The sequence below is a fragment of the Magnolia sinica genome, chromosome 2 (assembly GCF_029962835.1).
Source record: "Magnolia sinica isolate HGM2019 chromosome 2, MsV1, whole genome shotgun sequence".
NCBI classification, from domain to species: domain Eukaryota; kingdom Viridiplantae; phylum Streptophyta; class Magnoliopsida; order Magnoliales; family Magnoliaceae; genus Magnolia; species Magnolia sinica.
In genome coordinates, this window is record NC_080574.1 from 129,273,841 (window position 1) to 129,291,930 (window position 18,090).

Here is an 18,090-nt window from a genome sequence, read left to right on the forward strand (position 1 = left end):
TGTGTAGAACATCTGAGCCATGCAAAAGGTGGGCCTCACGATGAAAAATCGTAGCGGTCTACTGATTAGGTTGTGCAGCCATCAACATCAATTTCTTTAGATAGCATAGCTTTTCTAAATGGCAGACCATCATGGGTTTCCCCTCATGTGAGACCCACCTTCTGAACGGATAGGATTTTTTTCACACGTGATACGTCAGTGGGAAAGTAAGCGTTGTATATGTTAACATTTCTCGCGGTGAACCGTCTCGCTCTCCTTTAACCGCCGTTAAAATAACGTCCATCCACCTCTTTTCCGGTTTCTTTAAACTAATATGTTAGTTTTACACCATTTAATAAATGGTGGTGAGTATTTTTTTTCATATTTCACATTGATGTACAACCATCCAGACCATCCAAATTGTGGGGACCGCTTTGGATGGACTATGTATCTAAAATCATACTGATCAAAATATCCGAACCTTCCATCCAAGTCCATTGGTTGTATGATTATGAGATAAGGAGATCTTCTCAATGCAAAAAATTCATCTATGACCCATGACGGTGGGGCCAATGATTTAACGGTCTGGATTAGGGTAAAATGCGTAATGTGTACGTTAGAAAAGTCCCCGCCATTTTATAAATGGTGTAAAACAAACATAGAAGTATTGTCTTTCCTTCCCTCTTTCCTCCTCTTCCTTTCTTAAACCGCTTCCTACTCTCTTTTTTCTATCCATTCAATCCCATCCTTTTCTTTTCTCTTATTTTCTGCATTTCCTTTCTTCCTCTTGAATCCAAATTATCGAGCTTTGGATCCTTCCTTTCATAGAAATCTTTGAATTTCCATCTCTCCTTTCGGTGAAAATCTTTTAGAATCTTCAAAGCTCTTCTTTAATTCTCTTTTCTCTCTCTTTTTCTAAGTATTCAAATCTTGCTACTTTAATTTCCTTCTTTTCTTCAATTTCTTCCACCTTTCAGTTTTTATACTTTCTCGTATCTGTGTTTGTTGGGATTTCTTATTTTAGTTCATTTCAAAGAACCCTTCTTCCAATCTTGAATTCAACGGAAAAATGAAAGAAAAATGAGGAAAAAGAAGTGAGCTTTTATTCAATTTCAACCATCGATGGCGGTCGAGCTCTGCATGGATAATTCAGGGTGGGCCACAAGTCCAAGAATCTCATTTTCTTATGATCTAACCCAATCGGACGGCGGTGGCATTCCGATGGAACGCAGCCGATCGGATTCCTTTCTTTTGGACCCCTCTCCCGACTTCGATTTCTTCATTACGGGAAGATCCGAACCGGAGTCGACTTCTGCCGATGAGCTCTTTTCCGATGGAAAGATCATTCCGCTCCAATTCAAGAAATCTGCCGCTTCTTCGAATCCAGAGGTGGGAATTCAGCGTCACAAATCAACATCGCTTCCACCTTCTCCTCTGCCTCCGTCACCGCAGCGGCCGCCTATCCCGAAAGATCAAAAGAAAGAGAGCTTGAGAGAGATCATGGCCGTTGCCGATGCGGAGGAGAAATCAACGGCATCGAAACCATTCTGGCGGTTCAAAAGGAGCAGCAGCCTCAACGTCGGAAACACCCACAAAACTAGCTCAATCTGGTCATTGCCGCTTCTATCGAGAAGCAAATCGACAGGTTCGACAGATCAGAATCCGAACCGCGCAGTTTCGAAAGACACCCAAAAGCCATTACAGAAACCGTCGCCGAATTTGAATTCAAACCCAAGATCATCTTCACTAAAAAGGCCGCCGATGAAGAAAAACGGCTCCTTTGGGCGAACCCAATACGGGTCCTATGGAAATTCAATCAGAATCAATCCTGTTTTGAATGTTCCACCTCCATACATTTCCAAAGGAACGACGACTCTGTTCGGATTTGGGTATTTCTTCTGTAATGGGAAAGATGGTAAGAACAAGAAGAAACCATTTTCACCTGTGAATGCTCAATGAAGAGAAATCGAAATCAGAATTCGAAGAATTACGATTGCAGTGAATTCCAGATTTACAGAGGAAGATTGGATTGTGGTGAAAGATTGTAATGTGTTCGGAGCTTATCGAAATGTCTATGGATTGGGAGACAAGAGAAGGAAAGGTATCTTGGAATTCATGGCTGTCTTGATTCCTCCCATGTTTTGGAATTTACTTCGGTTTCTCTTAGGGGGTATTTTGTTAAAAAATTGGATTTTTTTGCTCTTTTTGTATGAAATATTAAAAACAAAGGGGGTTGGTTTGTATGTAAAAAAATGATTAGGTTGCTAATTTGAAAATTTCTATTTGACATTGCTAGTTTTGTGTACTCACGTGTCTTGTATGGCACGTGCAAGTGTAACCAGGCTGCCTGATAGATGGGCCCCACCATGTATTTGTCTTGGTCAGAAGATCAGGTTGGGAATTCATGTATGAAAAAGATCAAGGTCCGTATATTCAGTATCCAGGTGTGGCCCACCTGATGAATGAGCAAGGCTGATAAATATATAGACAGGAAGTGTATCATGAACGGTCCAGATCTCTCGGACGTGCTACGGTGAGTAGGGTTAGGTTCTACTTTTGTGGGTGTAGCCTTTACAGTTGTGATTTATCTAACGGAGGAATGCTAGTGCTGCTCTGACGCCTATGCATTCCATACACAAATGCCCACACATGCGCACGTGGCACACGTTACAAGATGATGGGTCCCACAGTGGAAGTTCTTTGACCCTAAAACAGGCATGTCCGTTTATTTGGTGGGCCACACGTACGGGAAATGGATGGCTATGAACATGACAACTAGAGGTGGCAATAGGCCCGGCGGTTTGGCCCCTAAACATGGCCTGAAGGCAAGCCCAGGCTTGCAATCTATATCTAATTTTAGGCATCGGTGGATAATGAATGCCCAGGGTTCTGCCTATTGGCCCAGTCAATCATAAGGTACATTAGTGCTAAAAAAATAAATGGATTGGACGTTTAAAGGTCTGTTTGGCAAGGAGATGTTGCATTATTGATATTATAAATTAGAAATTTACTAAATAATGTATTTACCATCGCTAGCGAAATTATAGCGATTTTTAATGTAGATATTTTCTTTTCTTAGAGATAAGTGAATGATCCATGCATGATATTTATATGATATCCAACTCGTTCAATAATCTACTATGATGTTTGAAAGGAGAACAAAAAATAGAAGAAGTAAAGACCCAGGAAGGTGAGGCGCACCAAAAGAATAATAATACACATTTCTTAAAAACATCATGTACTTGGAGTTCATATGGTGATTGATGAGAAGGCTTTTAATTAGTGTGATTATTATGGTTGGATGGATATGTTGGAAAGGGTTGGATGTGGGCACCAATTTTCCAACTTTACAACTTTTAGAGAAATAATATATGAGTACTATGGTAACGTTCCTTCTCAAAAAGACTTGGGAGTGTTTGGGAGCATGTATTTAGGCTTCATTAGATTCCAAATCATAAAGCAAGGTGGTTTTGAATCTTTGATTGTGTTTAGTCGCTTGTAATTGAAATGCACCAAATTTAAAAGTAAAAATTTGTAATATATTTATAAAAAAATTTAATACAATTATTGTATGAACTTTAATATCCCTAATTTGTGTACATATGTGATATTTGATAAAATAATTTTAATAAACCTATTAAAATATATACTTTGGTTAAAAAATGATGAAATTTTGAACTTTAGGTGATATAGGATCACAAGTGAGAAACTCTTCAACATTGTTTTTTGTTTTTTTTGTTTTTTTTTCTTTTTAAAACTATCCATTTACATGGCCATTGTCTAGATTGTTTGAATCATTCCACTGGTGTAATTTTAATAATGCAGCCAATAATTTGTTATTCTAGGGTATCACTAGTTTGCAACTTGTTTATCTTCAAAGAAGAGCTAAAAATGCATGTGATCTTAATTTGCATCAAAATAGAGAGATTTCAAAATAGAGTAAAATTGTGTATTTCAAATACCTCCCAATCAGCTATCAAATGATTTTTAGATTTTGAATGCATTTAAATACCCTCAAATCCACCCTACCGAATGACCTATTTTGATTTGCAAGAAAATCTTTGATAAATTTGACATTTGTGAAGAGTTTTCTTGTAAAAATCTCATGAGATTAAGTCTAATCTTAATTTTGTCCAGCCCTATCCCTCCTCACCAAATATGCCATGCAAAAGTTGGCGCACAAGAATCATGAATTCGGGGCCTATATATATATATATATATATATATATATATATATATATATATATATATATATATATATATATATATATATATATATCCTCATAAAAATTTTTAGATAACACTGTTTTTCATGAAACTTTGTTTTCATTGTTTGTTTGGACTTTCTTTAGGAGAATTCAACAAAACACCATTTTTTTTTTTTAACTTTATATATTATTAGAATTAACATTTATTTTCCCATCTTAATTCCTAAAAAGACATTTTTCCATTACAAACTAATAATGAGTTTCTCAAGAGTTAAGCCCAAGTGTCATCATCAATCTTCAATCCCTTCACATATGTCACTTGTGCCAATGCGAGAAATGAAATATTGTGCAATATCAATTATGCCTCACACGTGCTATACACCACATGTGCCAATGTGGTACCACATGTATCATCATCCATCCCCACATGTTATGTGTCCCACATGGACACCACCTATCTTCTTTTGCACTCTACATTTGCAAAGCACTTTACATGCTCCAATGCACTATATGTGCCGTCATCCATCTTCGTTTGTTCCTGATATGCCACATGTGCTAGCATAAAGTGTTGTGACCTGAAATTGGAATATGATCTTTTAGGGGGTGCTTGGTGCATGGTATTAGATGAGATTAGGTGGGATGGAATTGTATTTGGTCCCGTGCTAATTCCACTAAATGTTTGGGAAGAATGGAAAAGCTTGGAATTAGATTAGATGGAATTGCATTTGGTCTCGTGCTAATTTCACTCAATGTTAGCAAGTTGTGTAGGTCTTACTATGATGTGTGGGCTATATCCACATCATTTACCCATTTTTCGAGATCATTTTAGAGCATGGGCCAAAAAATTAGGTAGATCTAAAGCTCAAGTAGACCCCACCATAGAAAGCAGCGGGGATTGAACACCTACCGTTGAAAACTTCTTTGGGGCCACATAAGTTTTGGATTTGCCTCATTTTTAGGCCCATCCCATAAAATGAGGTTACAAAATAGATGAGGGGTCTGGATACAACACATGTGTTATTCTTAATAGCTTCAAATGATGATAGGTATATATATTCAATGTATAACAAACTAAAGAGTGAATCCCACCATATTCAAACATGGTATGAAATTAGGCTTATCTTATGGTAATAGGACACAATCCCTGTCATATGTAATAATTACATTTTTTCCATCCCACCTAATCCTTCCCAATATCATGCGCCAAACACCTCCATAGGGTTAACCTTTTTTTAAAGTTTTTAGCCTTCTCTCAAGGTTTGTGTAGAGTTTAGGCCCATTTATAATCTTCTAGGCTTTTCCTACATAGGTAATAAAATCCCTTGCTTTAAAAATAAAAATCAAGATTAGACTTAATACCAATTTAATAGAATTGATGGACATTTATTGGATGGCTAAAAAGAAAAATATCCAATGATTTCATTTAAAATGAGTTGTCCATAAATCAAAGGTTACAATTGTTTAACCAATCTGACTTTTAGATTATAACTCAAAAAACCAATCATAGGCTTTGAATATATATATATATATATATATATAGTGCCTGCTCATCAAGCTTCAAAGAATTCTATTTGTTTATACGATGAAACTTACCTTTAGATGAACATACGCAAAAACTGTTATGTTGGACCATTTCAAACCTTTAAATATATATATATTTTAAAGTGTTTGCTCATCAAACTTCAAATGATACTATTTGTTTATATGGTAAAGCTCACCTTAGATGAACATTAGCGAATTTTTTTTTTATATTTATATTGGATCATTTTAGACCTTTGATGATTTAAATCTTCTCACAGAGCTCAGGTTGGCCATTGACATGATTGGTGGACCAGGGTCAACCATAGCCTGGCCCAAGGGGATTCATTCAACGTGCAAATACAGCCAGGGAACGTCTGGTTAGCGGTCGAAAACGCATTTGCCAATTTGGCATTTCTAGGGAGTTTGCTTGTGACGCTTACGCGTCTCGACTTGTACCGCTATCGCATACAACACCTGTTTACCCAGCGCTTACAACACGCCAGCTCTGTGACCCTCTCCATGTTGTAATGTAAAATCGTGTCCGTCCATTAGGTGAGAAGCCTTATATTCATTGTATAAACAGAAAATCAGCCCAATGAAAAATCTCATATGGCCACACAAATGAGAACAATGTAAATTGTTCGTAGAACCTCTAAGTTCATACGGTGTGGCCCACTTAAGATCTGGATTAGGCTGATTTTTTGTATCTTTCCTTCATCCTGGTGATCCATGCCTGATTAATGGGTTTGATGAAAAATAAATATCTTCGTGACCCCACAGACAAACCTATGGATGGTATCCCATCCCCATTGTTCCCTGTTGTGTGGCCCACCTGAATTTTCTATTTATCTAATTTACAGCCCCAGGATCTAAAATTTAGGAGCATACATGATGGACGGAATGGATTTCTCATGCAAATAACATGGTGGGCCCTACTTGTTGTACGCATTGGGTAAAACAGTTACTGTTGAGGGACTTGGGTCCTCTGGACGGTCGCATTCGTCCATCTAATAAGATGGTGGGTGATTAGATTCTTTGATTTTGTCTGATTATTGAACGTATGATAATGGGTTTTGGTCACTTGCTCTGTCTAATCTGCTCTTTTTCTAAAGCTTGAAGAACTAGAAGAGTACGGTGAATTGTAGTCATGCATGAATCCATTTACAAATAGACAAGCAGTACATCAATCCAAACCTTTCAAATTGTGTCGTCCATCAAGGATGAGCATTGGCTGAAATCTAAACTGATTAGATAATCCTAGACATCCATATAACCGCAGCCCATTAAATTTGAACCGTTGATGTTATTTTATTTATTTATTTTATGTTGACCAATTAGATATTTAGGGGTGTTAGGCTATGATCCTTTAAGAGAGGATCCAACAATTTGGAAGGTGTGGATTGATATATGTATGATGGGCCCTTTGATGATTATAATCCATCATGCTCTGCCACGAACGTTAATGTAAGTCCTATTCTGACTGTTGGGGAGCACGTTGGAAGCGTGACCTGCACCGTGACTGATCATAACATTGCTTATCTTTCATTTATTTAATCGGTTGGAAAGTGATTGATACACACGTTTTTATGGTAGAATAGTCCAAGAGGGGTTATTTGATACTCTGGTAGAGAATGGCGCTTGATAAACAGGCCATCCAAAATTGTACACGTGGCATACATCAAGTCAACTTAAAAATTGTGGAAACCCCATTGGTTGAACGGTCCTAAACTCTCTGAACACTTGTTTATTGAAAAATAAAATTGGGCCATTGGATTTTAAAAAAAAATTTAACCGTCCAATAAAGGTCCACCGATCTGATGGACAGTTAAATTTGAATTACTTGCATGCCACACATATGCAATTTATAAATAATTTCTAAGCGCCTGTGCATCATCTATTACACTTTGCCAGAGTATCAAAGTTTTTCTCTAATCCGAGACAGAGACCGTCCATCTAATGGTCCCCCACCATGGATTAGCCAACTCACAGAAAGCATGTCAAATCGGTAAATACAAATGGATGCTACATAGAATCAATTTGGTGGGGCCCACCATAACGTGAGTCATAGATCCAAACCGTGAATCAGAGGAAACCCGTCCAGGAAATGGATTCCCCCAGAAATCTGCAAGATGCAAAAGTCAGGTGGGCCACACCATCATGGAAAATGTAAAATCATGCATTAAACCTCTGAAGCACATGGTGTTTGGAAGAGCCTATTTTGTGTGTGGTTCGTCATCCATGTGGGCCCACACGATGAAAGGACTGGATGGCAAATAAATAACATGGTGGGCCCCACACAAAAAAACCAATGTTGGTGTAGCACTGTGGTCCACGTGAGAGCTGTGGATAAGCTGAATTTTGGGCTCTGGTCTCAAAACTAGGGGCAAACATAATGGACGGCTCGAATTTCATGCACACATCATGGTGGGGCCCACAAAGGTCGACACTACAAAAATGCAGAAACCATGTGATCATCCCCAAGGTAAGCACATGCAATTGAGAAAAGAGTGCCATTTAAATGTACAAACGATAACGAGACTTATACCAGGTGGACCATTCAAATTATGGTCCACAGCAGTATGGACGGTCCAGATCAATACCCATCTTGGGGAAAAAAAAAATCTCTTCCTTCACTTTTAAGGTGAAGGAGGTAGAGAGCGTTTCTCGGAAGAGGACCCCGCACCTACCTCACCATTGGGTGATCCATGTTGTTCCACGTGGCAAAATCTTAGTAGAGATATAACGGCTTAAATCGTTCAAATTTCAAAGATTTCGTATCAGTGAGAGTTTCGTCCACATTTGGTGGGACCTTCTAGATGAATGGTCCAAATCATCTTGTAGTAGGTATATGGGTTGAGTATCCTCGGCATTTTTTCCTTTTTTAATCTCACCTGATTTCTTGTTCTGTAAGTCCGGATGTATTCACAAGGGTTTTTTGGACGCGTGGACAACCCACTTAAAAAGATTTCCATACCCAAGATGGACGTCCATGTAATTTATTTTGGACCCAAGCTTGTAATAATTCAAACATGCTCTTCTGAAATCTAATCAGTGTATTTTTAGGATGTTTGGATGTACCTTGTATAGTTCATAAATTATAACCTGTGGATACTCAAACCCTTGACCGGGTGTTGAAACTCCTGAGAGTCTACCAACGGAGCAAGAGTAAGGATCCTTGTAAGCCTAGATCATTGTAATAACTACCAGATAAATTGAGATAATTTATCTATGGGCCACTATACATGGTGTGACTGCTAAATGTATGATGAGTCTCCACCATGGGACATTGTACCACACGTGTAGGGGAGTAGATGGGTACATGTTAACTAGATTTAGGAGGTTTAGATAACTTTGAGAGGACAGAAAGTTCCAATGGGGACTTGATTGATTACTTTGATTTATCAATAGGTGCACATTTTAGATGTATTATGGTGAGTTGGATGGTCAATCACATTATTATGGGAATTAAGATTCTCAACTAATGATTCTTGATCCATGTGGGTTTAATCTTATATTAAGCATCATAATAATGAATAAATATATGGCTGACCAAATTCAGCTTTTGAAAATTAATTTTCTTAAGCAATTGATTTTGAATTCAACTTACGCATGAACCTGATGGTTTTGTTTTGGTGGGATGACTATAGACCTTAAGACTGTTTGAGATAGTGAGGCTTAGGACAATAGGCCCTAGGATATTTTTATAATAGTATAGATATGGTGTTAGAATTTTCGAAACATAGTGAAAAATAAAAGTTTTAAAATTTGAAGTTTCAGATTTTGCAGCCCTATAAATCCCTACTTAAATATTCACAAATTTCTAGAAAAGAAAAAACATATATCTTATGGCAAGCATTCACTTGATCAAGCTGCAACGATTGATTTTGTTAATGTCGTTTCTTCAAACCTTAAGGTCTATTTCAATCTATCTTAGATGAATGAGAGGTTAGGAGCCAACATGTTAACCCTTAGAACATGGCTAAAGCAAACGTGTGATCAAGAGGATGGAGGGAGATGAGGATCTCTCTCTCTCTCTCTCTCTCTCTCTCTCTCTCTCTCTATCTATCTACAAAGGTGACACCCCTAGGATAGTTACATCCAAGCTATGATGAGCCAAAATGGATAGTAGGACTTAGCCTCAACCTAGCTCAAGCTATGATGAGCCAAAATGGATAGGCCCGAGTTCGGCCTTTTAAGTTAACCTTGGCCCAACTCAAGCTCAGCTCAAGCCCAAGTCCGAACTTATTTACCACATCTAAAATTCAATTAGTTATCAATAGTAATTATTATTATTATTAGTTATTTAGGAGAATTCTAATTGCTATTAGAATTAAATGATCATCTAAGAAAATATTAATAGTTATTAATAAGTTGTTTAATCTAAATAAGTCATTAAGCATTTAAAAAAAAAAAAAACAGGTATTGCGAATATGCTTTCAGAAATCATAAACAAGCTTAGCTGACGTGCCTGTATACATAACCCAAGCCTGACCCAATTAATAAATGGACTTCACTTTTAGGCCCAACTCAGCCCAACCATCAAGCCACATGGTCCAACCCAAAGTAGGCTAAGCTCGATAGACTAGCTCGATCTCATTGATAGCTTTATAGAAAGACATTATTTATAATATTCTACCACTTTACGGTCTTTTATATGCCTATATTACATTGAAATCTCGTGATCTTGTCTTAACCATATATTTATATATGATTTAATCCCTCTAATGTCATGACCATTTACCATGGACTCAATGCCCATGCAGATCAAGTGGTGGAACCACATATCTAAACTACCAAATCATTATTAAGTACAATCTAAGTATTTTTAAAACTTAAAATAAAAGCTTTATAGTTGAAACTAATGTAAAACATTTTAAAACCTTTTAAATTTTGAGCCCAATGAGTGAAAAATAAAAATAAAAAAATCCTTGATGAACATCTAATCCTCCATATCTAAGCTTAGTAGATACTTTTTTGGACCATGTGAGCTTCAACTGAACTTGAATGGATGCATTCAGCTACACTCACTTTTTTTGGCCACACGATAAGCTCATAAAGTGAGCAAAAGCAAATGTAGTCAAGATCTAAACTTCTCATACGCCCCTAGGTTTAAAAACAAATAAAATCCAGTATACCCTCAAGTCGATTATAATTGAAGTATAATAGGTCTCTTGTTGTAGAAGCTTGAACTTAAATCTTTTAATGTAAGTATCCTACAAGTCCAAAACTAAAAGCCTAATCCTATGGAGACTCACACTCTTATTGGGGAGGGGCATGAGCACACCAATCTGTGACTTGAGACACATAGTCTACGACTTTGGCTTAGTCAATAATTGTGGTCTCCAATCTATATTTTTCGAGGACAACTCTATGAATCCATTTCTTTTAATCCATATTCATTTACATTTAAGGTGCCCCCCATATTATCTATGGCATTATAACATGTCCATCTCGAACCTATACATCATGATATATGATCGAAAGTCTCAATATCACTAGATACCATCCATATTATCAATGGATAAGATTCACACTGACTTTCTAGGCACAAGTTCAACATGCAGGGTTGTTGCCTACATCCATCCATATATGATATTGTATGAGAAAATGTCAAAGTTTGATTGGTTGTCCTAAAAGACTTGACTTGGTCAAAAACCTTTTATGGCTGGCAAGTGCATTGTGGGTGTTACTTGTAGTTGAAGTAACCTAAAAAGTTATCTAGAAAGACCCATTTAAGGAAAAAAAAAAAAAAAACTAGGCAGCAATAAACTATAAGTTTATTAATAAGGTGAGTAATCTAAAAAACCCATCAATTCGATACCCAAGAGAGTTTCCTTGGCATAAACTTCAAGTACGTTGGTTGTAGCAATCACGAGGAGTAAAAAGGTCTTACAACGTACATGCCTAGAAGTGGATCTTGTTCAATCTTGTTTTGCTTCTGCAATATATGAATTCTATTACGTTGATATAGTTGAAATTAAGGTTGTAGAGTAGAGAACTTTTCTGGACATTTTTGTCTTGAATAGTTACATTCCAGCCTCCACCCTTGGACATCATATGATTCAATTTGAATAGCTTATCTTAAATGAATGATGCATCTAAATGCAAGTCATGCTCCTTGGACAAGGATATCCTTGTGTTCAATGAGTTTTTTGCTTTTATTTATTTATTTATTTTTAATGAAGGCCGACCTATTTCATTTTCGATTTTTTTCCTCAAAATTTCGTTTCTTTTTTAATTTTATTTATAAAAGCCAGAAACAGTATTTTCCAATCTACCTTCATAAGGTAATACAGTCATGACACCTCCTATGCTGCAAAGCATAAGAAAGATTCAAAATTGTTTCATTTCTTCTATTGATTGAAGGTGAAGAAATAAGAGAGCTTTCCTTATGCAGTATTTTTTCTCCTCATTTCAAGGGAACTCCTACCTATGAGTCGCAATCTCCAACTACTTTCACCATTAGATATCTGTTTTGATAATCGTTTGGTAAACCATGATTGCAATAAATGGTAGGACTTGGAATGATATGACATTATGGAAATTTTGACCCTTCAGATGCTCAGAATTTCACATTGTCTGCAGCACTAGCGTTTGGCACTATATGCCATGGTTAAACGACTCAACCAAATGGATAAAGACGTTCGGTCCCGAGTCGAGTTGGGGTGAATTGGCTTGACTCACAACTCAGGTGTGACTCAGGTCATGGAACCGGATCAGGTCTAACTGAGTCAATTTGGACAGGTCACACCAGACCAGTCGAGTCCACCAAGATGGGCCTTATCACACGGTGTTGAGACTCAAATATTGCATAATTTTTTCCATTTATATCTTGGTTTTATGAACATAAATCATCTTAATATTCTATTTTACTCATGTATGTGTTGCAAGGTGAATTTAAGAGCTTGGATTGAAAAATGGTGCTAAAAAGTAAGAATTTGATGCTCAAAAATCACCAAGGCAAGGGATGGATCTTAGGAGACCAAGATTGAAGAATTCACATATTAAAGATCCAAGAAAACTAAGTGAGGAATGAAGAGAATCGAAGATTTGAAGTGAAGAATTCTGAAATTGTCCTAAAAAAGTGTATTCTAAAGTTGTGAAGTTTATTTTGGAAAACTATGCAGCAGGAAGTCTGTTTTAAACGAACTATGCAGCGAGAAGTCTATTTTGAAAAAATATGTATATTTTAGACGGTTTCTAGGGTTTTTCAACTTTATACGAAAATTGGAGTTCCCTACTTATAAATAGGGCTTCCTAGGGCATTCCTAAACATTATTAGAAGCATTCAAGAGCAATATTTAGGGTTTTTAAAGTGATTTTAGTTTTATTAAAGCTTTATATGTTATTTTTTTTATTTTAGATCTTTTCTATTTGTAATTTTTTTCTTTTTTTCTTATTGTTTTTTATTTCTGCAATTTAATTATGTTTTTCTAAGTTCTTTGTAGCCCAAACTAGAAGGGAAGCACATGGGTTTAATAATTCTTTAAGATTATGATGATTGATTGTTTTAATGATGAGAAGAATGGTGTATGCATGTTATCTATTATTTAGGTTTTATTTTTTTATCCTCTTATGAGATCCATATGTTTTCATCATATGAGATCCACATTGATGGATAGGCTTACCCTAGATCAATCAGATTTCCTAGATAGGAGATGTTCTTAGCCTGTTATATTTCTTTGATATTCATTATCCTATAGATATTGAATACATAAAATCACTGGCGCTTGAGAATATATGTCAATAGTGCAAATTCATTATTTTCTAATCTTCTATATCATTTATTAAAATATTTAAACTATTTTATTTTTCGATTAGGCTGACTATAGTGCTCAGATCCTAGTTGTGTTATCCAAGTCATCATGATTTTGGAACATTAACCTATGTGTGAAACTTTGAAGCTTGGGTGTTATTTTATTCAATTGAATTACATCCATTCAAAAATTCTAAAATCAAATCATTAGATTAATTTTTATTACTTAGTTTGTTTTGCATTTAATTTTTTTCTTCTCACAATTCATCTCCCTGTGGGATCGACTCTGTATTCACGGGATACTACTTACGAACCTCTACACTTGGAGGCAAGCAATCAAGTTTTTGGCGCCGTTGCCGAGGAGAGACTGAGATAGATCAGATCTATGCAAGATAGCTAAGGTAAGTTTTCTTCTAAGGTAAGTTCTCTTCTAAACCCTCCAAATTTTCTGTAGATTTTTTTCTTTGAAAGTAAATTCAGTTGGGTCTTTCAAGCACTAACTATGACATAAGGTTGCCCTGCTTGGGATTTTATCACCTAAGTGTTATGGTTGTCCTACAGTTGCTGTTTGATCACAAAGATCATCCGCTGAATCTATTTTCCAAATTAGCATAGTTTAATTTCTGCATTAGTTTTACTTTGTTGATTTATTTATTTATTTATTTATTTTTGTGGACTGAACCCTTATAGTTGGCCCTGCCGCCTGGGTTGTTGATTTATTTTTGCTTTGTGGATTGAACCCTCATGGTTGGCTCTGCCGCCTGGGTTGTTGATTTATTTTTACTTTGTGGATTGAACCCTCATGGTTGACCCTGCCGCCTGGGTTGTTGGTTAAGTTTTTATTTTTATTTTAAAGCATACTTGCTATTTAAATTAGTGGTATTTGTTGTGTAGTATAGATGGTTTATGTCTCATTGGAGTAGGGATCAAAACAATCGACTCTCCTACAAAGGCGGACTAGTTCCAAGCCTTGATCATTCACTTAGAAGAGGCACTCAATATCACTTAGATTCCATGACAGACTCAGTTGATAATCCAAATCCAAATCTGTCAGATCCAACTATAAATTAAAACAGAGAAAATCAACCTAATCCTCCTCGTGAGGATGAAAATGAATTAAATTGTTATTTCCTTTTGTCACATGGAAGCATGTGGTGGCTATTTTTCTGCTAAGAAAATCACTGCAAAAATCATGCAGTGTGGTTTTTACTGGCCCACCATGTTTAAAGACACCCATGCTTTCTATGTTGCTTGTGATAGATGTCAAAGGTTAAGAAGAGTGTCCTAGCGTAATATGATGCCTTTATCCCCAATTTTACTATTTGAGATTTTTTATTATTGGGGTATTGATTATGGGCCCATTTCCATCTTCTTTTTAGATTTCTTTATATATTGGTTGGTATGGACTATGTTTCAAAGTGGATTAAAGCAGTTCCAAGTAGGACCAATGACAACAAAGTGATCATATGATTACTCAAGGAAAATATTTATTCTAGATTTGGAACTCCAAAGTCCATCATTAGTGATGGCGGGTCTCACTTTTGCAATAGGATATTTGAGGCTCTGATGAAGAAATATGATATCAAGCATAAAGTGAGCACCCCATACCACTCACAAACGAGTGACCAAGTTGAGATTTCTAATCAGGAAATTAAACACATTTTAGAGAAAACTATAAGGCCAAATAGGAAGGATTGGTCCCTCAAACTATTTGACGCTTTATGGGCTTATAGGACTGCTTATAAGACCTCGATTGGAATGTCTCCATATAAATTAATGTATGGCAAGGCTTGCCACTTGCCTGTGGAATTAGAATATAAAGCCTACTGGGCAATAAAGAAATTAAACTTTGATATGGACCAAGCAAGTGGACAAAGAAAATTAGAGTTAAATGAATTAGAGGAGCTGAAGAGAGATTCCTATGAAAATTCTAAAATCTATAAAGAGAGGACCAAAGCTTTTCATGACAAAAATATCTTGAGGAAGAATTTTGAACCTCAACAAAAGGTCCTATTGTACAATTTCCGTCTCCAGTTCTTTCTGAGAAAGTTAAGATTAAGATGGACAAGCTCCTTCATTGTGAAGAATGTTTATACTTATGGGGTTGTTGAAATTGAGAATTCATGTAATGAAAATGTGTACAAGGTTAATGGTCAGAGATTGAAGCCTTAAGTGAAAAACTTTCATTTGGGAGAGGAGTCTGTCCCTCTTCATAAGCCAGAATATTCAGATTGAGGCTCCCAGTCTAACGGAGCATTTGTGTAAGATTTGTATTAAATTTAATCTTTTTGTGTCATCTAGCAGGTGAGTTCTTCATGGTAGGTCCTATCCACCCTTTCTTTTATTTTCATTATTCTCTGCATCACATTGGGGACAATGTAGATTTTAGGTTGGGGGGTGTGGATAGTCATCCATGTGAGTTTTTTTTTTAATTTCATTTTATTTATTTATTTTTATATTTCAATTAGGTTTTAATTAGGTTTAAGTTTATTTTTTTTAGGCTTATAGGAAAAAAATTCAACATTTTTAAAATAATATGTTTATATACAAGAGTGTAAACATGATAGTATGCGAATTCCAAAGGCAAAGTTAATACTTAGTCTAAGTTGATAGTAGTCAGAATTCTGATAACTGAAAATTATAGACTTGAGTTTAATTATCTAATCACTAGTTTAAAGTGAGTTGTAATTTGATGTACTGAATTCACAATACACCTTAGCTAACTAAGTGAGGAATATGATATGTGAACTAAAATAACAAATTTTGATTTAAGCAAGGTTGAATGAACTAGTTCCATTGATATATGCTTAAAAGAGAGAATATTGAAGAAAAAAAAGTTATGGAAAAAAAAAATTTATTATAAAGCATGAATGTAATGACCATAATAAGCGTGTCAGTAATCCAAAGTAAGGATACCTAAGTATCCATTACTGCTACCATTACAAGCACGATACCTTAGGTTATGAAGCAAACCCGATGGGAATCTTCATATAAGGGTGGTTTATAATAATAAGGATATGATAAAAGAAGAAATGACATGAAAGAAATGAGATAACTAAAGATTTCATATTCTTGGGATGATTGAAAGGAATTAAGATAGGGAACATGCATATTTTTCAAAATTAGACTAGTGTCACCGAGCACCTAAGTATATTGGATCATAACTATTCTAAATTTTGATTAGGTCTCTGAACTCAAAGATGTAATATATTAAGAAATTAAGATTCTAACCAACTTCAAACTTAGGGTAAGTATTGTTTTGTTTTGGAATTTATATGATAAATGGAGGCATAGTTGTATAAATTCCTGAGTGTTGAACTATTTTTCATGTTTTCAATATTTGTGGGTAACATTTCTAGAAACCCTCACGAGACTATAATTCGTCCGCTAGGGGAAACCTAAGGGTTTAAAGGCTTGTTGCATATGCTAAATGCAATCGAGATTACCTGTGAAAGTTGTGTAGTTAGAATTTTTTCTTTTAATTTTATTTTTAAAAGTATTTTTTATTGTTCTTCGCTTATTTTGGTCGGGGCTGGCAGAAGGCTGGTCGGGGGGTGTGTTGAGACTCAAATATTACATAATTTTCCCATTTACATCTTGTTTTTATGAACATAAATCAACTTAATGTTCTAATTTACTCATGTATGTGTTATAAGGTGAATTTAAGAGCTTGAATTGAAAAAGGGTGCTAAAAAGTATGGATTTGATACTCAAAAATCACCAAGGCAAGGGATGGATCTTAGGAAACCAAGATTGAAGAATTTACATGCCAAAGATCCAAGAAAATCAAGTGAGGAATGAAAAAAATTGAAGATTTGAAGTGAAGAATCCTGAAATCGTCCTAAAAAGTGTGTTCTAAAGCTCTGAAGTCTATTTTGGAAAACTACATAGCAGGAAGTCTGTTTTAAATGAACCATGCAGCGAGAAGTCTATTTTGAAAAATACTTATATTTTAGACGGTTTCTAGGAATTTTCAACTTTATACGAAAATTGGAGTTCCCTACTTATAAATAGGGCTTCCTAAGGTATTCGTAAACATTATTCAAGGCATCCCAAAGCAAAATTTAGGATTTTTAAAGAATTTTTAATTTTATTAAAGCTTTGTAAGTTGTTTTTTTTTATATCTTTTCTATTTGTAATTTTTTTTCTTTATTTCTTGTTGCTTTTTATTTCTGCAATTTAATTATATTTTTTAAAGTTCCTTCTAGCCCAAGCTAGAAGGGAAGCACGTGTTTAATAATTCTTTAATTTATGATGACTGATTGTTTTAATGATAAGAAGAATAGTGTATGCATGTTATCTATTGTTTAGATTTTATTTTTTTATCCTCTTGTGAGATCTATATGTTTCCATCATATGAGATCCACATTGATGGATAGGCTTACCCTAGATCAATCAGATTTCCTAGATAGGAAATGTTCTCAACCTGTTATATTTCTTTGATATTCATTATCCTATAAATATTGAATACTTAAAATCACTGGCGCTTGAGAATATATGTCAATGGTGCAAATCCATCATTTTCTAATCTTTTATATCATTTATTAAAATATTTAAACTGTTTTATTTTCTGATTAGGCTGACCATAGTGCTCAGATCCTAGTTGTGTTATCCAAGTCATCATGA

General features: G+C 35.5%; 1 protein-coding gene across 1 annotated transcript; it reads left to right on the forward strand.

The window, feature by feature from the left end:
- The first annotated feature begins 704 nt into the window (after positions 1-704).
- On the forward strand, positions 705-2,268 carry LOC131237632 (uncharacterized). Its single transcript, XM_058235517.1, has one exon. It carries the CDS (start codon positions 1,102-1,104, stop codon positions 1,936-1,938), a length of 837 nt encoding a protein of 278 aa, XP_058091500.1. The 5' UTR covers positions 705-1,101; the 3' UTR covers positions 1,939-2,268.
- The last annotated feature ends 15,822 nt before the right edge of the window (positions 2,269-18,090 follow it).